The 22,274-nt window shown below is 39.6% G+C and overlaps 2 protein-coding genes and 1 pseudogene across 2 annotated transcripts in view; 2 read left to right on the top strand and 1 right to left on the bottom strand.

Moving 5' to 3' along the window:
• Positions 1-12,263: 12,263 nt before the first annotated feature.
• The window catches only part of LOC140927963 (pseudouridylate synthase RPUSD2-like), a 122,835-nt gene continuing 112,824 nt past the window's right edge, over positions 12,264-22,274 (bottom strand). The window contains exon 13 of the mRNA XM_073377669.1: positions 12,264-12,591. Within this exon, the coding sequence (XP_073233770.1) occupies positions 12,514-12,591 (78 nt within the window). The 3' untranslated portion in view covers positions 12,264-12,513. The remainder of the gene's footprint in view (positions 12,592-22,274) is intronic.
• LOC140927621 (uncharacterized) lies at positions 15,070-18,017 on the top strand. Its single transcript, XM_073377298.1, has 4 exons — positions 15,070-15,406; positions 15,608-16,531; positions 16,931-17,941; positions 17,992-18,017. The coding sequence occupies exons 1-4, from the start codon at positions 15,076-15,078 to the stop codon at positions 18,015-18,017; spliced, it is 2,292 nt and encodes a 763-aa protein (XP_073233399.1). The 5' UTR covers positions 15,070-15,075.
• LOC140926713 (uncharacterized) lies at positions 17,934-21,106 on the top strand (annotated as a pseudogene).

Here is a 22,274-nt window from a genome sequence, read left to right as displayed (position 1 = left end):
AACACCGATTGGTGGGTCATTATCGTTTTATATCACTATTTCTCGAACTTTTAAACCAGTTTCTCTCTGAAAAATTGGCACTTGCGTGTACTGGGAAGAGAGAAAATCAGCAATTTATGATATATTACTCAAATCGTCTAAAAAATAACAGTGGACTATTAGCTTAATATTCCAAAATAAGTTTAAATTTAATTACGAGGAAATAGTGAAATGCTGGCATTGTTTGTATCATGTCAAAAACATTTTTTTGATAGGAATCTGTTTCTTTGCCAATTTTCATTGAGTATGAAACATTTCTACAAGATCCCATGACATAGTAAATTGTAAGAACTCGAAAAAATTCCAGAATGGTCGAAAAGCAAGTAAATAATGTGTACATAGGGATACAGATAAAAGGAATGTATATTTCGGCTGTTATTTTTTATCATGATGAAGTCTCAATTTCGGTGACAGTCATGATAGGGATCATGTGATTTTAAAAATTAAGGAAAAATATACCGAAAATCTGGCTGTGTAAAAAAATTGTTCATTTGTTAATACTTTTAGTAAGTAAATTTTGTCAATGAACATGATAGTGTTAGTCGTGATAGATGATAGTTATATATAAATTTAAATATTTTTTTGCGTTCATGTGGACTCAATTTAAGTATGTAAACACGAAAAGAGAGCTAGATCATCCAGCTATCTTTGTCTCCCTCACGCAGGGACATGGACGCATATGATAAATCATAGGTTAGATTTAATAGTATTCAGATTGTATGCCACATAAAGGGATGGTACGAGGCAAGTTGTTTTGAAGATCAAGGGGAGGAAATGGACGCTCTCTTCCCATGAGATAGTACATCAAAGTTGGCAGGTTTCAGGCGTAATGTGGATGATACTGGAGAGTCTTCGATAACAAGTGTTGGCGAAGAGACCATAAATTACACAACGTGAGGTGAGCGATAAAATCTTTAATTCATTTCCTTAATTCTTAAACAGATAGTCAGCGTATAGCTTTGATTGGCATTATCGGATCTTATTGGCGAGATCATGTACTATCCTGAAGCATTTTCCTCTAATTAAATCTTTTTGACATAATTTTTCTAGGGGCACTTTTATACAATCGAACGGTACAAATAAGCAAATTAACGCAAACGAGAAAACTTAAGGTAGGATGGGACCTACAGAAAGGAGAGCGTTGTGTAATTTATGGTGAATTATAAAAAAATATTTGCGGAGTAGGAGATAAATTATATTTGCATTTTGACGGTCTAAGTTAGACTTTGTTCAGATGACGGCCCTTAATGGCTTTACAGTGATATTAAAAGGAAGTAACGTTGACATAGCTTATTAAATCTTGTTAAATTTAAGTAAAAATCATTTTCCTTCTTTTTCTACTTGCTGGCTGGCAAAGTATGTTCATCCTACATTGCTGGTAGAAAGCAATGACAAATAAAATGTTCCTGGCTGGGAGTATGGTCCTCAATGAATTTGCTTGCTGGCAAAAGGGATCCTTTGGACTTTGTCTTGCTGGCTCTGAGGAGCGGCTATTTTTTTCCCACGAAAGTTAATTATTAACTATAAACCGCTTTAAAGGTGCCAGTTTGTTGTTCGGAAACGAAATAAACCTAATTTGAAAAATTGGTCGTTGAGCACTCCTGGAAATTTGTCGCTGTCGCTTCAGAGATGCTGAATGGTAGCTGTCGAGGCTTTTCAAATTGTTTGACTGCTTAGCTGTTCAATGAAGTTTGGCTGAACGTCTGCTTCGAGAAGTCGTCCAACACTGGTCTTTCCAACGGAGAGATTAGAAACCTTCTTCTTGTTTGTGGCATCGAGTTTGGCTTCAGCAAACGCGTCTTTGTAATCGGCTCGTACTCAGTGCCATTTTGTTTACGAACGGAGATGAAACATTTGGACAAAAGAAGGTCGAGCTCATTGGCAGGTATGTTTTCAATTGCTCTAGACTCTTTCAGTGACTCACAAAATTTCTTTCATGCGTTTAAATCGCTCTTAGTCTTGTATTGAGTGTTTTTTGATTTCTACTCCTGCAAAAATTTCTCAATTTCGACTTCAGCTTTGCTCTTAACTTCCTCGGGAAGACTCAAATTTACCAGCGTTTGCTCGTTTTCTTTACCTGCTTCCTCTTGAAGGTCTACTGATTCTTCCATTTAGTATTATCAACAGGAACAAGCCAATTTTTTCACATTCTTTGTTTGTAACTTTTTGAGGACAAGATCGGTCTAGATGCCGGTCTAGATGGGAAAATCTAGACCGCGGTCAAGATCGATTTTAACCAATCAAATTCTTGGATTTGTTTGTTTCCAGTCCTTTTGAGACACGGCCATATAATAAATAGGCATACATAACCATATATAGCCCTACATAGGCCTACATAGCCATACATAGCCATACATAGCCCTACATAGACCTACATAGCCATACACAGCCATACACAGCCCTACACAGCCCTACATAGCCATTCCTAACCCTACATAGTCCTACCATAGTTATTAGAGGAGACTAGTTATGAAAAGCGGCAAACATCAATGATAAAAACAACAGTGCTGTAGTTTATGTTCAAAGCACCGTGAAAGTGCACAATCCTTTGTTTTCTGTTGGCAAATTGTTACGGAATAAATTAATGCAACGTTTTTATTGGTCAATACAATCAAAATGATAGGAATTCTTTTGAATTTTGTGCACTTTCAGGTCCACAAAAACATATAACAAAGGAGTCTGACGGGTTTCATAACTTTCCACTCAACTAACTATGGTCCTACATAGCGCTACATAGCCTTAAATAACCCTACATAACCCTATAGATAGCCTTGTATACCCTTAAATAACCCTATATTACCGTACACATGTGCAGGAGCTCTACATGGGTGACGTATTGAAAAGTTTTTTGAAGTGCAGACAAAGCATGCATAAATCTTTTCCTGGTGATTATGAACGTAAAGGAAAGACGTGTTCTGCTGTGCGGTTATTTGTTAAAAAAAGAAAAGCCGACTTGAGATTCAATTGTTACGCGTATTTAAAGAGATGACACTTTTGAGGAGTCGTTGGTTTAAGATATCGAACACAGGTAGCTGGAGACAGAGATGCTTAGGAAATTGCCGGGTTATTACTCCCGCTCGAATTATAGATGGGAGTAATAAGACCACCACATTAGGTCTGAGGAATGGTACCTAGGGAAGGAATTGAATAATTTTTCATATACAGGCATCAAAGTGTCAAGACTCTAAAAGAGCTTTTACCATTTCACTTCTAATTTATCCGAAAATGGGTTGGGTTAAGAGATTCATGAGAATGAAGAGTTTGGAAATATTGCAGCCACTTTTTCTCTGAGATTGATAGGACATCCTCTCTCGTATATAACCCTACATACCCCGACAGATTCCAGGTATTAAGAAATTCAGTATATACTGGGAGATTTGAATTGTAATTTTCTTTCAAATCCCTTAGAGGTTCACACTACCCATCTATTGGACTTAATGGTTGAATATCAATTGGCACAATTCATCAAAGAACCTGCAGAGTTAATGCCAAATCGCATACTCGTATTGATATATTTATTAGATGTACACCCTGGGGATGACACGCTCATAAAAGTGAAGGGGATGCTCATCGTTTCCCTTGGTGATGTAAATTGCCGATTTTGGTGTCACTTAAAGTTATTTTCGACACTATATTTGCTCATAAAGGTATCGCTTATGGCTGTGCATAAATAAATTCCGTGACACTGACCTACAGATGTCTGTTTTAGTATGGAAATCCACTCCCTCTCTGGTCTCCTTAGGGGTTAGTAATTGAACTTTCCCACACCCCACATAGTGATACACATCATCAGACCTTGATCGCTAAAACGCCGCATAATTGCGGACACCAATGGATGTGACTAAATAAAGCAACTGGTGATTCCACACCTCGCTGTGCAATAGACCCTTCGTTGTTCATTCTATTCTTCACCTTTTTCATGAAGGGACAATTCCGTAAAAAACTCCGCTATAAAGTGCGCCTTGAATTAGTTAAATCAGTCACTAGGTTTGAAAGTGATTTGTTGTAAACTAACCAAGATATAGCTTCTCAAAGAAACGAAATTTTAAGAAATTTTATGGCGAAATTTTGAATGTTATTTGGGGGGGGGAGGAGGAGGCAAACTTACCCCCCACCATACAAACCTGACATATCAGTTTCAAATTTGGCAGTCTTACTAACTTTGGGGCTTCTTTCTAGTAGTATTGACAGATTTTATCCTTACTGGTCATGTCAAAAGTGGAAAAAACCGTTGAAAGGGCTATCCACGCAAGTTCCACCCGGGATGCGACCTTTGACAAATGTAAAAAAACATTCTCTGCTTGGTGCAACCGGAAGAAATAAGCGTTGACAGGCCAAACACGACTCATAAGTTCGTGATAATGTGAAACGTGACCTTGAGAGTCTGCTTGAACAGTGGTTCTCTTTCCTTTTTTTCTCTCGCGCGAAGGTTACTAGCACTACATAGTGCAAGACGTGTAGCATTCTAAACTTTGACTGAGTAAATCTTGTTTTTGCCGCACTAAGTCTTATATTTAGAGATCATGAAGCAGGTTTGTTACATGCATACTGAGTAATCATTTCCTGTGGTTTATGCTTCTGTACTAGGTGTCCCTGACAGGATTTGATTTCAGATGCAGTTGTAAAGTGTTTTATATCCTTTGACCTCTGTTTATTACGGCTGAATAAAGATTTTAGTTTTTTTGCTTTTCTCCGAAATGACTGTATCTGAATAAATACATGCATGCATGCAAGTTTCGTTGTCCGTGAATGTGATTATTTCCTGCCTTGTCAGTATGACTCCGGGCCCAGCTCTATAGTATAGTGTGGTTTGCAGGATTTTGAATTTCCACGGATAGTGCGATCTTCAGATTTGAGTTGTACACTGTTCCTTAAAAACTAAAGCTCCACCAAGTTTGGAGAAATATGCTGTGCGTCAGTCAAGATAATTCTCTTAGCGCTCACACAGTCCATTTAGTTTTTCTTAACATAAGTGAGTCTTTGAACTAGAGCGCGATGTCTTGTTGTTCCTTCGTAGGTATTTACTTAAGTTTTTGCTTAACAGTCGTCTGTGCGACTGCTATGAATTCTTAAGCAAGACTGCAGTTTCGGAACTATAGCGTTCCTCGTCAGTTGCTACTATGATAAAGTCTTAAGTACAGAGAGCGAAGAAGACTGTTTAAATACTGGTGGCTAGGATCGAAAATACTAACTTGCCATTGGCTGCAAAAGTGACCAATAGCGTATGTGTATCTTTGATCCACGTACTGTTGTGTTTCCTTCAAGGTCAAAAATGCTTTTTTGGGCTGAACCGGTATGATAGTATCTGACTAGGTTGCAGTGATGCCAGGTCACTGACATGTCGTAGTGCGTGTAAGTGTCTTTCTCAAGAGATTCGAGATATTTTCTCGTAACTTTCTCCGGCAAAATCAGTAGCCCGAGTGAGATTTCTTCCCACGAGTTATAACGGAGCACTGTCTAATATATAGATTTAGCCAGGGCTAAAAGCAAAGCTCCCGTTAATAAATTCATAATTTAAATCAAACAATAAACTTGTAATCCACAGATCAGGGCACATTCATTTGACGTTTGAGAAAACCTTTTTAGAGAAAAATAATTTGACAGTCCAAGAGTGAAACAGCTTTTACATCGAGTTATTAAATAGTCTTATTTGTACACCCAAAAATAGCAATCATGTTCGATCATAGTAGATTAGGCCTGGAAAACAAATAGACCTACCTATTCGTGTATTGTATTTGCATTAGCTGTTGCATCATAATGTGGCATTCACCACTCTCTCCAACATTGCTCCGTTTGAGAGACTATGGATAATTGGACAACCCCGAAATATAATTTTAAGAAACACACGCGCCACGATAGTCCTTGGTGGCAGCCAATTTACACGTTGTATTCCTCTGTCTAAAAGAGAGGCCAAAATAAAAAACAGGCCGGATTTTTTGTGTTCGACAAGTTTAGTTTACTAGTAAATCTTGGCGACGAATCTGGTGGTGTGTAAACCAGCCTTTTAAACATACTTTTTCTCATCACGTCTCAGGTAAACAGTACTATGAGGCCCTTGTTTTTATCATACAGACCTCGGACAGAATTTGTTCTTTTTTGCCCTATTTAAACCTATAATTCTGCAGTTTTTCACAATTTTGCAAGAGAATTTGCACTCATTCAATATCCACGACGATCAAAGCACGCCCTTCCTTTGCACAACAAATTATAGCATTGAATTATAAAACGTTTTCATGAAGAGAATTCTATAATGCTAAGACTTTCAGTTAGAAAAATCTGGTCCTATGTGATATGCAGGGTAATAATTTTATGGGCTTTTAATGAAAACGATAAACAAATTCCCAAAATCACTTTTCGGCCAGCCGGACGGGGCTCACTTTTGACAGGCACCAGATTTGCAGTGCGATTAATAGAGTTACCATTTACGCTTCAACATGATAGATAAATTGTTATGTTTAGGTTTTATTTCCCTTTATTTATTAAACTGCGTATGGTTTTGGTATGTGTAATCTTTAAAAGCGAGTGATATTTACGCGCGGCGTTTTGAGTATTCCTGCATGAGATGTTTATGTTCGACTGGATACAACCGGTGTAGCGATAAAAATTGCGAGAGGGACTACTAACAATCAATAAAATAAATATAATTCGGTGAAACATGTACAGAGACAATAATTTTCATTCACGAAGAGAAGTATTGAGAGGAAAGTGTCTTTGAAAATCATGAGTCAGGTAAGCATAACCTTATTTATGTTTTAAGCCGGCTTCCCGGTGTTTGCTCTTTTTCAAGGTGAACTCGAGGCACGAAAATCGCTCAGAGCTTTCTGTTTACAGCCAAAATCATAAGTAAATGATCTTCGGAACATTTTCTTTGAATTTGCGGTCAAAAAAATGTCTAAAGGCTTTTTAAACCTGATACTATTGTAGGTTAGATCATTGCTCGTGTATAAACTTAAGCCGCATAAATCATACGCTCGACTTCAGGAAACCGAAAAAAAAAAAGCACATCAAAGACAACAATTTCTCAGGCTTACCAGTCGAGATGCTGCTTCTGAAGGTCATCAAGTGTTCCAGAATTTTCAACCCTCTTACGCCTCAAGCAAGGGCAAGTGAGTAAGCTCATTTTTGAAAACGATGCCATCCGAAATCGGATTTCCAATGACTTTGACAAGCGGTGCATTTGTCAACAAAAAGCGCAATAAACAAACCAGCCATGAATTACAGAACAATCTTGATAGCAGCTGTATTTCGTTGTGTACACCAAGTAGAAAAAGCCAGTTTAAAACATCACAAGATGATACAAAACTCTGTAAGCTCCAGCTATCAGTAAGCAAGTTTCCAGACGCTGCATAAATTTTCCGCATGAACTCACCTGTCAAATTTTGACCAATCAAAACATAAAATTTGGACGTAGAGCGTGATCAGCGCGTGACAGTGAGAAAAGTCAAAAGTGATTGCCTTCCCCGCAGATTCCCCGCATGTCCCCCGCATGTAAATGTGAAAGCCGGTTGAATTTTCGCGTCCGAGGTCAGTTCGAAATCAACATTTTAAAAGTGCGGCTCATGAACTCGACTTATTTCATATGCTTTTTAAAAAAATTGAACTTGAGCCTGCGATAATTGAAAAGTAGCAACCTGTCAGCGGATACGTTAAAAAAAAACACTCGAACTCAGTGGGTCGATACCTGAGCCCGCGATAGGGTCAGGCGATACTGGTCAGCAGAAACACTATTTTGACAGCTGTCAATTAATCAAAACATGGATGTACAATATCAGGTTGCAGGCTCCCAAACTAGCTAGAAAGTGTGAGATTAAACATTGGTGTACCTGTGGTGCGGACGGACGGAAGGTCGGGTGGTCGGTGTATGGTCACGTGATTGCCGAATTTTCTAAGATGGATCGATTTTCTAAGCTATGGGACTTCGAATTGAGCCCGTGATCAAATAAAATATCAGCGCAAAACTTTAAACACTACGTGACCTCAATGGATAGACAAATGAGCCCGCGATACACTCAGGTGATGATGGTCAGCGTATACTCTAGTTTGACAGCTGTCAATTAACCTTCATTAGAATGGCGAATATTCGAATTAACAGACTACGAGTGTGACTAAGACATATCCGTCCGGCATGTAGTGGAAAATGCCAGATCGTGTACCTAAGCGAACCTGAGCCCACGTTATTAGTTTTCTGATATTGGTCTGCACATGTCCCATTTTGACAGCTGTCAATTGACCTTAATTTGGCTTGCCAATATATCTTTAAACGACTGTCAGCCAAGTGACAGCCTTGCCTGGCGTAGTTTTGTTTTTATGTTGAATTGGTAAGTGTGACATATTATATCAGCTTATATGTAGAGACAAAACGACTGGTCTTTCATCTGAGCCCGCGAGATAGTCATGTGATAATTGTCAGCGGATGCCTAATTTTGACAGCTGTCAATCTAATCGTACTCATACGGATGGCTTACATAACTAAGAGGCTAGTCGAGTTGTGCAAGATCTATTGTGACATTTGACATCGGCTTACATGAAGCGTGTGTACGGGTGGGCGGGCGGGCGGGCGGGCGTACGCTACGTCATAACCAAATTTTCTCAGATGGATAGTTTACCAAATTTTCTTACCCATGGTGCTCCGCTCTGCGCGCTTCGCGCGCGCGAGGAGCTCCGCTAAAAATATCACAGTAAGAAATAAGCGTTGACAGGCCAAACACGACTCATAAGTTCGTGATAATGTGAAACGTGGCCTTGAGAGTCTGCTTGAACAGTGGTTCTCTTTCCTTTTTTTCTCTCACGCGAAGGTTACTAGCACTACACAGTGCAACACGTGTAGCATTCTAAACTTTGACTGAGTAAATCTTGTTTTTGCCGCACTAAGTCTTATATTTAGAGGTCATAAAGCAGGTTTGTTACATGCATACTGAGTAATCATTTCCTATGGTTTATGCTTCTGTACTAGGTGTCCCTGACAGGATTTGATTTCAGATGCAGTTGTAAAGTGTTTTATATCCTTTGATATAAAACTGTGTATGGCTATGTAGGGCTATGTAGGGCTATGCATGGCTATGTATGGCTATGTAGGGCTATGTATGGCTATGTATGGCTATGTAGGGTTATGTATGGCTGTGTAAGGCTATGTAGGGCTCTGTAGGGCTATGTATATGGCTATGTAGGGCTATGTAGGGCTATGTATGGCTATGTAGGGCTGTGTAGAGCTATGTATGGCTATGTATGGCTATGTATGGCTATGTATGGCTGTGTAGGGCTATGTATGGCTGTGTAGGGCTATGTAGGGCTATGTAGGGCTATGTATGGCTATGTATGGCTATGTATGGCTAGGTAGGGCTGTGTAGGGCTATGTAGGGCTATGTAGGGCTATGTATGGCTATGTATGGCTGTGTAGGGCTATTTATGGCTGCGTAGGGCCATCTAAGGCTATGTATGGCTATGTAGGGCTATGTAGGGCTATGTATGGCTATGTAGGGCTATGCATGGCTATGTATGGCTATGTAGGGCTGTGTAGGGCTATGTAGGGCTATGTAGGGCTATGTATGGCTATGTAGGGTTATGTATGGCTGTGTAAGGCTATGTAGGGCTCTGTAGGGCTATGTATATGGCTATGTAGGGCTATGTAGGGCTATGTATGGCTATGTAGGGCTATGTAGGGCTATGCATGGCTATGTATGGCTATGTAGGGCTGTGTAGGGCTATGTAGGGCTATGTATGGCTGTGTAGGGCTATGAAGGGCTATGTAGGGCTATGTATGGCTATGTAGGGCTGTTTAGGGCTATGTAGGGCGGCGTAGCACTATGTAGGGCTATGTAGGGCTATGTAGGGCTGTGTAGGGGCTATGTATGGCTATGTATGGCTGTATAGGGCTATGTAGGGCTATGTAGGGCTAAGTAGGGCTGTGTAGGGCTATGTATGGCTATGTAGGGCTATGTATGGCGGTGTAGGGCTATGTAGGGCTATGTAGGGCTATGTAGGGCTACGTAGGGCTGTGTATGGCTATGTAGGGCTGTGTAGGGCTATGTAAAGTTATGCCATATATTAACTAACGGGGAACCACTATATGATGCTTACACCACGTACCTTCCGTGAAAAGTAACGCAATTTCCATCGTTAGAGAGCAGCCGAAGATGCTCTTTTCTATGCTGTCCTTGATGATTTTTACTTCCAATATGTAGGAAACCCGTGCTAAGGTATGAAACATACACTCGTAGGCATCGTTCTGTTCGCTAAAGTCCAATTCCTGGACGCAAAAACGTTGTGCTTTTTTAAGTTTATTATTGTGCTTTGCCCTTTGACAACCTTACGTGACTCGTGCGTTTGGTAGCAGAAGATGGCTAAACTCTGCTTTTCTTGTTGGAAAACGGCTTTAAATTTTATCATATCGCTTAATAAACACGTGGTGGTTTCTGATAGCTGATAACGTTAAACCACTGTTGCTCAAACTGATTTCTTATTGCATTTTTCTGAGTTTTTAGCATCGGCCCGCTGAGTCTGGAAAGTTAAAATTTCAGAAAAGTACTTCTTGTTTTTTTCGGCCTCAAAAATTTTCTTTTAAGTTGCCCATAGTTTTGAAAACAGATTTTGTAAGAAGAGATAACGCTCTTTAACGTGGTATAAGACTCTTTACTGAAATCGAGGTACCAGTCGAAGATTTTGGGCTTTGAAATTTGCCATTTTTTCATTGAACGAAAACGTTCAAAATTTTGAAAATAATGAAAAATCTCCAAAATATTACATTTTTGTTCAAACTGAGTAAATCACCTCTTAAAATGTATACTATTACGTACTTTTCTGAATAAGTTATTTATTGTCCGCATTACAATGGATTTTAATTTTAAAAAGATCTTTTTTTGACACACGGTCTCGGGCCTGGAAAACCCGGTCCAAGAGCCGCGAAACCAATAACTCCCCCATTCGTTGAAAATAATTATCGGATCGAAGTAAAAATTACATTTATGTTAATACCTTACCTAGTGCTACTTTGTGAATTTTCGATTTTTCACTTTTGTAAACCTCAGGTCGATATTTACTGACTTCCGCTCTTAAGTTCCCTACAATTCCCTCACACCAATAACAGGGCGAAAAGCGGCCGTACCATTAAAGAAAGAAACATATCGTCACTTTACACCTCAAAAAAAGCTGACAGCCAATCTTTGTCTTGTTCTTCGTAGTTGAACCAGCTAACAAGGAAAAGGTATGATTGAACAATTATAATTCATGCACAGGCTGCATAATGCCAACGGTCGTTATATCTAGACAAAAAGGGCGAAGTCGCTCTGTTAAAGAAACATTAAAAGCGCAAAGTATTTTTCTTTTATTTTCATGCATCACGACATCCCCTTAGGTGGTTTTACTAGCAAATTAGCGCGGCCAGGTCTGGACTTGCGAAATATCTGCCATCAACGACAAGCTACTCTGGCGTGTTCTTAAAACGGCCTAAAATGTGTGCGCAAGTATGTTTTCCTGAGTTCACAGCTGAACGCAATTCAAAAGTCACACGCATTGAAGACTTTCCACAAACTACTTTACTCAGGTATAATTGTATGTTCATGCGTTTCTTGGTTTCTGTGCAATTTTCGACTCTCGCCATTCGAAAATTTAGTGCCTTTGGGCGCTTTGGTATTAATCTATTAAGCGCTCTACACCTTACTTATTGCAATATTTCCCAAAACCAAAGACGTTTTGTTTACTTCTTAACTCAGATATTTTACTGGAACAAGTTTAAGGAAACACTTTTTTTCCTACCCCGAATGCATCGAACCGGTTTTACAGACACTGCCTCTTAAACGCGCAACTATGTGACTGAAACGCTCTATAGTCACCAATGGCTACTGTTAAAGTTTCCTTGGAATCTAATAGGTCTGCATATCATTTAATATTAATCAGGGCAATATATCCAAAATTACGTTAAGTGATGGCCGTAAGTTTTGGTTCGTAGCCACCTCAATGTCTCAAAACCTATGTCGTCTTAACGTACTTCAATAAATTATAGGGACCTTAAGATCCGTGGACGGCGACGGCAGCGAAAACATCGCTTAAAAAGTGAATTCGCGTTCATTCAATCTTCATCGCGACAGTTCCAACTCACTTACTTTGTCAAATGTAGGCGAACTCTCCCGGAGCTGAATTTCTAAAAACCATATCCAAGTTCAGAATGAGTTAGAAAATTTCGTAGAAGCTTGTTTACGTCCTCCATAAAACGTGAAATTAGGCATTTTCACGTCGTAACCGTGCAGTGACGGCAAAGACATGCATAAAAGAGCGTGATGAACGTTTAAAGTTGGTGTTTTGCTAATCTTAACCTATTGCTTCTTTGACGTTCCCGTTGCCGTCCCCGTCGTCGGATCTTAAGGTCCCTAATTCAAAACGATGACGGTTTAAAAGAAGAAAAAATGATGGATGGATCCCTTTGAACGGGATTTGCAACAGGAAATATTCTTCCAGCGTAACGTTAAGAGTACACTTGGGTTATGAGGTTGTGCACTCTTCACTCCATTCTTCCTTGGCCCAGCTTGGAAGCCTTGTTTCGAACTCCCAGTTTGGCCCCTTGAGAAGAAATTAAAAAACGCACACCTTAAGGATACTAGCACCAAATATCTTCCTGTTAAACAATGCAAACATGAAAAAAATATCTGCGTCCTTGACTACAATCATAAGGACGACAGAGGAGTTAACTATGGTACATGTACAAAGGCACCCACACACCCATTTTTTGGAATAACTAATTAACCATGTCGCAATATGTTGGTTAACCATGTTTGAATGGCTTTTGCAACAATGGTGGATGCCACACACGCAGTTAATCATCGTCTGCATGGTATTTTATTAACCAAAACAACGGTCCCGCCGTTTGATTTACGTTTTCGAGAAATATTTAGCCCTGAAATGGTTTAGACTTAAAACTCTCATTCACTCTTATTATGAATTCCTCCATCACACTTTATAATTATCCCAAAGCGATTGAGTCCACCGAGATTTTTTTCTCCTAAACAATACAAAGCTCTTTTCGAGGTCAGCTGACCCCGTACGTTTTTGGCAGTTAAAGAGTCCAATCAACTTGGACAAAAATTACAACGGCAGATTTCCTGGCGGTCATGTGAGGATTCTTATCACCGTTGCAGTACGAGTGTTGCTGAACTCAACTTACTCATTGAAACCAGGGATAGTGAATGGAACACTTATGCTAATTAAAGCCACTTCAATTGGCCATCTACCGGTTATGGTCTGGAAGAGGGTATGTACAAACTCTTTTACAAGAAAATAGTTTGCTATTCTTAATTCAAATATTAGGCAATTTCCAGAGAGATTTTTAGGCTTTGCCTCATTTTAAAAGTGAGGGTTTTAGATAATCGGAAATGACCTGCATCAATGTTTATCTTGATCACGCTGCCAACCAGCTTCTAAAAAAAATTCTGTGCCTTTTTCTTATTGCTGTCGTTCACGCAAAAAGTACAAATGAGAAAACGAAATCGAACCACTACTCAAACAAAAATCGGAAGTAATGTAATTGTTTATACATCCTTATTTAAGTGGCTCGAAGCAATATGTTTGTAGGCAAACCTTCGACCTTTGAGCCTCCTTAAACTAAACAACTGGATTTTTAGTGTTTACAGATTAGAAAACGTGGATTATATACAGGTTTAATTTAACTTAACTAAGATATTTATTTCTTTCAAGATCGGAAAGAATATCACGAACGAAAACGTGTATTTCGGGAGATTTCGTAGGACAGTCAGTTACGGTCAATTCAGGTGAGAATGAGAGTACCGGCCATTTGCATGCAAATTAGACAATTTTAAAACTTTTTTTGTCTCCTCCTCAGGTTTACTAAAACACTCTTTCTGCTAACAGCCGAGCTTGGTTTGCTAGAGCGCCTACGTTTGGAAACAAAGAAAACCGAGACTGTGGTCTGGGGTTAAAATGATAGCCAAGTTAACAGCCGGTTTTATTCAAAACTGCAAAATCATCTTATAAATGATAAAATATGAAATAATGCTTACGTATTTATAGGTCTAGCAAAGGTGAGAGCCAGAGGAAAAAGGATTCAAAGTACAAAACTATACCTAAAGCAAACAAAGTAGGTGGAAGATTGGGCCGGAGGCGAGTCGATTTCTTGTTCAAAGGATAAGCGGGTCAGCTATCGAAGATTCGGTTTGATGTCGGCTTGCAGTTCGAGAGGATTAACAAAAGGTTGCACCCCCTTACAACGGTTTCCGCGAGATTGTGAGATCGAGGCTAAGTAATTTTACTGCGAGTAGCCTTATTATAGGAACTTGTGTTTATTACCAAAAATTAATTTTACTTTCCGTCTTGTGATTCTCATGCGATCGAAAACCATTGTAAGATAATTCAAAGTTCACATGCGAAAGCCTCAAAGCGTTTGAAGCCGCAAAGCGACCCCCACCCTCAAAATTCCATACATTAAAGAAAATAGTCCATGGGCCAAGTGGCTAAAAATGGCGGGTCGTTACCACTTGGGTGGACGAAGGCCACCATATATCAAACTAAAGCTTATCGTGTGTAGATTTCAAAAATATATGATGGAAATGTTGTAAGAGTAGCTTAAAGGAGTCACGTGACCTTGAATTTTGCATAATTAGCATAAATTGATAATATACTAAAATGCGGCTTTTAGCAAGTAAGGCTGTAGATTCTGCATAAAATAAAGCAAGCATAGATAAGATATAATGTCTGTAAAGTATTTTGTCACTTTTAAGGATAAATAGTCACGTGGCAGTGACGTCACTTCCGGTCGCGGTAAAAAACCCTCCATTTTTTTGTATATTTTTCCTATTTTTGTTTTTTTTTTTGCTTCTTTTGTTATGTGATTCAAAAGTGCATTTTATAACATATGAAAAGCAGTAAAAGATAATATAAGTAGTGTTATTTCAGATGCATGATCTATAATCGAGCGATTTTTCACCGGTATGGTGACCCTGTGGCGTTACTCTTGCAAAAGACTGGGCACAAATGTACAAGGAAGCCATCTTGTTTTTGTGGTAATTACAGTCCTCAAAGATGTGAACAAATATGGATTCAAGCATACCTCGTAAAAGACAAAGAACTGAGCCTTATTGCATTTTATTACATTGTACTGATGACAACACAACGTTAATCAGTCCAAATTCTCTTGACTCATGGAAAACGTTGCAAAAAGCTGGTCAAATCCGAGATCACGAAGGCATTCTTAGTGTACAGGTTGCCGATGACCAAATCCCGAATGGAGTATTTTACCATCGCAAATGTCGAAGCACGTTTACACACAAACATGACTTAGATCGAATTACAAAGAGTAAGAATGATGAAAAACAGAAGGAGGTGGAGACGAGTCATCTAGAGAGGAGATCATCTATAAGACAAGGTAGGATGCTTGTTCGGCTAAATAAAAAGAAAGAATCTTAAGGAAATAAGATAATCATAGAGTAGTTGTGTATGGAAAGGAAAGTTTCAGTATTGCAGAATTTTAGTTATAGTTATAGTTATCTACATCAATATCTTGTTTGTATTCTGCTATGAAAAGTAAAATTCTTAATAAAATTATCAAAACATCAATTTATTTAAGGAAAGCCAAGTACTTCCAGCTCCCGGGTGTACGAGAAACAGTGCATCTTTTGTGAAAAGAAAGAGAAGTTTGTTAAAGGTTCAAAATCAAGGGAGGGCTTAACACAAGCCAGACAACTCAGAGTCGATGATACAGTGAGAAAAGCTGCAGAAATAAAGCATGACAAGAGAATCCTGGCCCTGGCAAGTCGAGAGCTGGTTGCAGCCGAAGCTCACTGGCACCATTCCTGCTACAAGAATTATACAAGGACAAACAGCAAATCTGTGAATACAACAGATACTGAAGAACTTCCTGATGGTTATACTGAGGCGGAATTCAACGCATTTTCTAGATTATGCGATTATATAAGAAATGAATTATTTCAGAGCAATAATATAATAGAGCTTGCACAATTAAGTGATATGCTTAGAGGGTGGATGTTGGAATCTGGGGTAATAGAAATCAAGCCATCAACAATAACTCACTTAAGAAGAAAACTTAGTGTTGAATTTGGAGATTCCTTACACTTGATTCAAAATGAATCTAACAAAGTTATCGTCTACCCAGATAGCCTCACACGGGATCAGCTAGTCTTATCAAACCATCGCCTACAAAAGGAAGTAAACGTTTTAAGGGCCTCTCGTTCACACATTGGCGAAAGTTTAAAAGATGTAGCTAGTGAGATTAGGCAGTCTGTAAAGCAACACTGCGCTAAACAAGAGTGGCCCCCAGATCCCTCCAATATCACCCAGGAAAACAGTGACGCTCCAACTCTAGTGACAACCTTTCTTCGGTACGTTCTGGGTGGCGATGATCAAGAGCTCGGTGAACGCATGTCCTGGCTTAGCAGTTCTGTTGGTCAAGACCTTATGTTTGGTATAACCCGTGGTCGATACAAGCCTGCAAAACACATTCTGTTACCCTCGGCAGTCAAATCGCTAACAGGTATTTCATTATTATAAAATTTATTATAAATGTTTTTACAAGTGGCTGCAATTTATTCAGGATTAAACTTAAAAAGAGAAGATGACTATATTGAGACGCCCTTAATCGTTGAAAAAGTTCTATTAATAGTTTAGTGATTTCTGTATTAAAGTATTTGTTTGTTTGCTTGTTCAGATTTAATGTAATTAATATAAAACTGTGATAGAATATTATTTATTGTAACTTAATAAAAAAATTGTAGTTTTTCTTCCTTTTCCTTTCCTTTCTTTTCCTTTCAATTTATTTTTCTTTTAACTGGTCCGCCTAGATTAGCAATTGCTATTTTGCGGGCCAGTCTATTGTAACCAATAGTCTTATGAAATAAAGTTGAAGTTGAAGTTGAAGTTCAATCTATTTCAGGTAATGTTGAGCTTATACAAATTCTAAACCGTCTTGGGCACGGTATATCATATTCTCAACTCGAAGAGGTTGATACAGCCCTATGCCTACAAAAACTTGCCATGACACCTGAAGATGGCGTCCCTCTCCCAAGCAACATATACCCAGGTACAGATACTGTCCTCGCCTTTGACAATATTGATAGGCTCGAAGGAACCCTGTCCGGAGGTGGGACATCGCATCGTGTTAATGGTATCGCCGTTCAGCCTGTTACTTACGGCCCTAATCAGAAAACAGTGGTCCCCAAGGTGGACAAGACAAAGAAAAGATCATTCTCTGCCCCAGAAGAGCCTCTCCCCATCTACAATGTCGGCAAGCGAGTTGGGCCCCCACCAAGAAAAGTGAGGGAAGTTGATGGCGAAACAATTCTTAAAGAATTTACAAAGAAGAATCTGCTGTTCATCCTTGCTCGTCTACATTATGCAGCCCACCAACAAAAGGTCAGCAGCTGGACTGGGTTTAACATCATGGTTCACGACAAAGACGCCATCATTCCCAATAATGTAGGCTATTTGCCGACCATTAATGCACCAGCCACTGATGTTTCCACCGTCAACGAAGCCCTCAACCGATCACTCACTATCATGCGCTCGCTCCATCTCACAAGCATCATATGTGTTTTCGATCAGGCCATCTATGCCAAGGCGTTTGAGGTGAAGTGCAAGGAGTATGAGAAGTTCAAGCCCATAATTCTACGTCTTGGAACTTTTCATACCCTTGGTACATTGATCTCTATCATCGGTAAAAGGTTTCTGCATGCTGGTCTAAAGGACTTATTCATTGAAGCTGGGGTAGTGGCTGAGGGATCCATGTCTGCAGTTCTGGAGGGCCGAAACTATAACAGGGGTGTTCGTGTGCACAAACTGGCTTACGAAGCATTCATGAGGGTGGCATTGGAAGGATTTTATCCTTGGCTTGACGAGTCACACCCAGCGGACAGTCGCCAAGTACAAACATGTCTTGATGAAATTGGTACCCTACCTGATGAACTGTCTAAAGAAAGACACGATGAGGTTTTCAAGAGCCGAGTTTTCCAGCGTTTTTCTGACCTTTTTGCTGAATACACTCTTCATCTTCGGAATACCAATGGCCCCCTTTCAGAATTCTGGATGTCCTATATAGACATGATCGAGCTACTACTTCACATGATCCGTGCTTCTAGAGAAGGGAATTGGGAACTCCATCTCTCCTGTGTCCGCCAGATGCTCCCATGGTGCTTTTCCTATGATGCTATCAACTACGCAAGATACATGTCAGCTTATTATAGCGATATGACAAGTCTACCAGATGAGCACCCTGAGGTACACGAGTTCATGAGAAATGGTGGATTTTCAGTTCAGTTGAGCAACGACAATACATTTGGAAGAATTCCCGTTGACCAGACTCTTGAAGAAACCGTAAATAGAGATACCCAAACACCTGGGGGTACAAAGGGCTTTAGTTTGAAACCTGGAGCCGTACAAAGGTACTACTTGACGGCAGAATTCAGAACTTTGTTCCTGCGCAGTTTGCGCGAAATGGTTGGCTATGCCAAAGGGAAGCACGGTCATGCTGACCTTCACTCGTCTCGCATTGCCCAAGATGAGAAAGATGTTGCCGCAATGGTTGATTTAATCAAGAACTGGACAGATCCATTTGCAGGTCATATGCAACTGTCCAGCATCTCAACAGGAGCTGTCGCCACTACTGCTATAGCAGAGGACCTTGCGACCGCCTATAAAGTTGGAGAGGCAGCCTACGCTGATTTCAAGAAGACCCGTCTCGAATCACAGCCCCCAACGGTAAGGTTCAATGACAAATTGAAGAAGCAAAAGCTGAAAACCTTCAGTGCTTTATCGAAGACCAAGACGGTGGCAAAGGGCAAAGACTCAGAAACTGTTCTGCGCGCTGATCGAAATTTGTTTGCGCGGATGATCATAATTGCTGAAAGCCGCAATCTGCAAATGCAAGATGTGTTAAAGCACCGAATTAGGCCCTCTTCCTGCTTCCCTGGCCTGCAACAATGGCTTTCCCCGCAAGACCAATAAGGCACAACTTGGCAAAGAATTAGAGAAATTGATACAGCCAACGGTAGAAGTAACAAGGCCTTCAGCTTACCTAATAGATGGGATGGCTCTGGTCCAAAAGCTGAAGGTAGATTATCTCACATTTGGTGAGATCGCAGAGAATATTTTATCTAGAGTGTTGCGTGAGGCGGAGGGTAGCGATAGAGTGGATGTCGTATTTGACGTGTACAGAGACATTTCCATTAAATCAGCAGAAAGAGAACTCAGAGGTGAAAGTGATGCAATAACTTTCAAGAACCTTGCGGCTGGCCAGAAGGTCAAGCAATTCAAGAATTTTTTACGCAATGGTGACAACAAAACAAGTCTTATCAGATTTGTTGTGGAACACTGGCAAAAAACACCGGGTCGCAAGAGACTGGAAGACAAGGAGCTGTATGTAACATGTGGAAACCGATGCTACAAGATCACTGCCGAGAGAGTAGAGGAAGAAGAAGAGCTAAGATCCGAACAAGAGGAGGCTGATACACGACTTCTCCTGCATGTGCAACATGCAGCAAATGAGCAGCGATATAGGTCAATCATTGTATCCTCGGAAGACACAGACGTTAGAATCCTGTGCCTAGCGTTTTCATTTTCCATTGATGTACCGATTTATCAGCGTTGTGTTTCTCAACTGAACGCTCGGTATGTCGACATTGGAAAAATAGCCCACGTCATTGGCCAGGATGCGTGCAAAGCACTACCAGGTTTGCACGCATTTACGGGTTGTGATGCAGTGAGTGCCTTTGCAGGGATTGGGAAAGTGAAGCCCCTGAAGAGGTTACTGAGGAAAAAGGAATACCAACGCACGTTCCAGCAACTTGGAGAAAACTGGTTGATGTCTGAAGATCTTCTGATGCAGTTAGAGGCATTTGTCTGTGATATGTATGGCTCCAAGAACGGTATCTCAGACGTGAATCAATGCAGATATTCGGTCTTCTGTGCAAAGAAAGGTAATAATAATAATAATAATAATTATAATAATAATAAACTTTATTAAAGTGTCATATAAAGTTCGTAATCGGAGACACCTAGCTATCTGCATGATATTAAGAAATTAGATCACCATAACAAAGAAATAAATTCAGCGATAAATGTAAATGTAAATGTTTTCCCGCCCCATACCTATGATATATATTCATATATTCATTCAGGTGAAGCGGAATCCCATCAGCTGCCTCCATGCCAAGACAGCTTGTACAAGCATTGCCGGCAAGCCAACTATCAAGCGGCGATATGGAAAAATTCTCTACGAAACAACGACATTCCATCCCCAGTTGGTCATGGCTGGTCTCTTGTAAATGACGGAGCTCAAGAGAGATTGGTGATAGATTGGATGAGTGGACTCCCGGCACCAACAGCTGTAATAGAGCTTATGTCATGTATGTGCAAGAAGGCCTGTAATGATGATTCATGTGACTACATTCGAAATGGCTTAAAGTGCTCCGACCTTTGCCGCCTAATAACTTGTTCTAACCAGCCAGATGAAGAGGAGGACATCCAGGTAGACCTGGATGAAGAGCACGTTGACTTTGACTGAAGTCTCTTGAGTGTGGGTGTAACATTTCCAACATATCACCTACCCATGAGAAACACTTATCATGCTAAGAACACAGGGTACCCAGTTTAATTCTTATTTGAACATACATTTAGAATAATGCTAATTGCTGTATCTTTTAGTGCTTTTTATGGTAAAAATACTCTGAATTGTATTTTTGTATCACATAAAAGAAAAAAGGGGAAAAAGTACAAATATAGACAAAAATTGAGAGTTTTTTTACCGTGACCGGAAGTGACGTCACTGCCACGTGATTATTTATCCTTAAAAGTGACAAAATACTTTACAGACATTATATCTTATCTATGCCTGCTTTATTTTATGCAGAATCTACAGCCTTACTTGCTAAAAGCCGCATTTTAGTATATTATCAATTTATGCTAATTATGCAAAATTCAAGGTCACGTGACTCCCTTAAGCTACTCTTACAACATTTCCATCATATATTTTTGAAATCTACACATGATAAGCTTTAATTTGATATATGGTAGCCTTTGTCCTCCCGAGTGGTAATGAAAAACCACTTGGCCCATGGACTAAAATCTTTATTGAGTCCAAATAAACTCATTAAATATACATGAAACTGAGTGAATTCTAATTTACTTCCTATTTTCGTAAAGGTAGTGTTGTGAAGCGTGTACACAGCATAATTACTTTTTTCATTCCATTATCTTGTCAGTAGTTGATTAACTAAGCCATGTGGGTCCTTAAGTAGGCATGTTTAGGGATTAAAGCTAAATTTGGGTGTCAGCTACACTGATGTTCCTGTTTTAAATAATAATTATAATAAGAAGAAGAACATTTTTATAGCGCCTATCCAGTAATAGATCTAGGCTCTTAACAAAGTGAAAACAATTAGAATTAAAAATTGATTAAAATAAATTTACATAAAACATATGAAATCAAATAAATCTTCCTAATGACGAAAGTAAAAGTTCTTGAAAACGTAGGTTTTAAGTTTATGCGATTCTCACATGAGCGTAAGTCGTCGGGTAGTTTGTTCCAAAGTTCGGAGGCTGAGACAGTGAATGCTCTAGATCCATCGGTCTTAAGGTTAAAGCTAACAGGATTCACACTGAGCGTAGAGGATGACCGAAGCGATCTAGAAGGTAAGTAGCGGGTGATATGGTCTTGAATGTAGGTTGGAGATTGCTGATGCAGAGCTTTGAAGGTAAGTAGTAGAATCTTGAATTTAATTCGTTAAGAAACAGGTAGCCAGTGAAGATGAGGAGGATGGGAGTGATGTGATTACACTTCCTAGAGCGTGTAATCAGCCTGGCAGCTGCATTCTGCACCGATTGAAGCTTTTTGATGACGTTTTTAGGGACATTATATAGTAGAGCATTGCAGTGATCGAGTTAGGAAGTTACCAAGGCGTGAATAAGAATCTCAGTACTTTGCGTTGATAACTATTTCCTTATGCGGGAAATGGTGTAAAGATGATAAAAGGCAGATTTACAAACATTGTTTACTTGGGGAAGAATTGACATAATGGTATCGAAGATAGCGCCAATATTTCTTGCATGTGAAGAGGGCTTGATTGTGTCAGTTCCAAAGCGAAGAGGGGGTAGGGATTGTTGTGGATTATACTTTGAGAATAAGTAGAGAAGCTCGGTCTTGTCTTTGTTTAGTTTTAGTCTGTTGATGGACATCCACTTATCAATGTCAGAGGGGCATTCCTCAATCTTAATGATACTGTTGG

Source organism: Porites lutea, chromosome 2 (genome assembly GCF_958299795.1).
Source record: "Porites lutea chromosome 2, jaPorLute2.1, whole genome shotgun sequence".
In the NCBI taxonomy this organism is placed as follows: Eukaryota; Metazoa; Cnidaria; class Anthozoa; order Scleractinia; family Poritidae; genus Porites; species Porites lutea.
The sequence above is the reverse complement of the archived record's forward strand: the minus strand, read 5'-3'. Positions and strand labels throughout refer to the sequence as shown.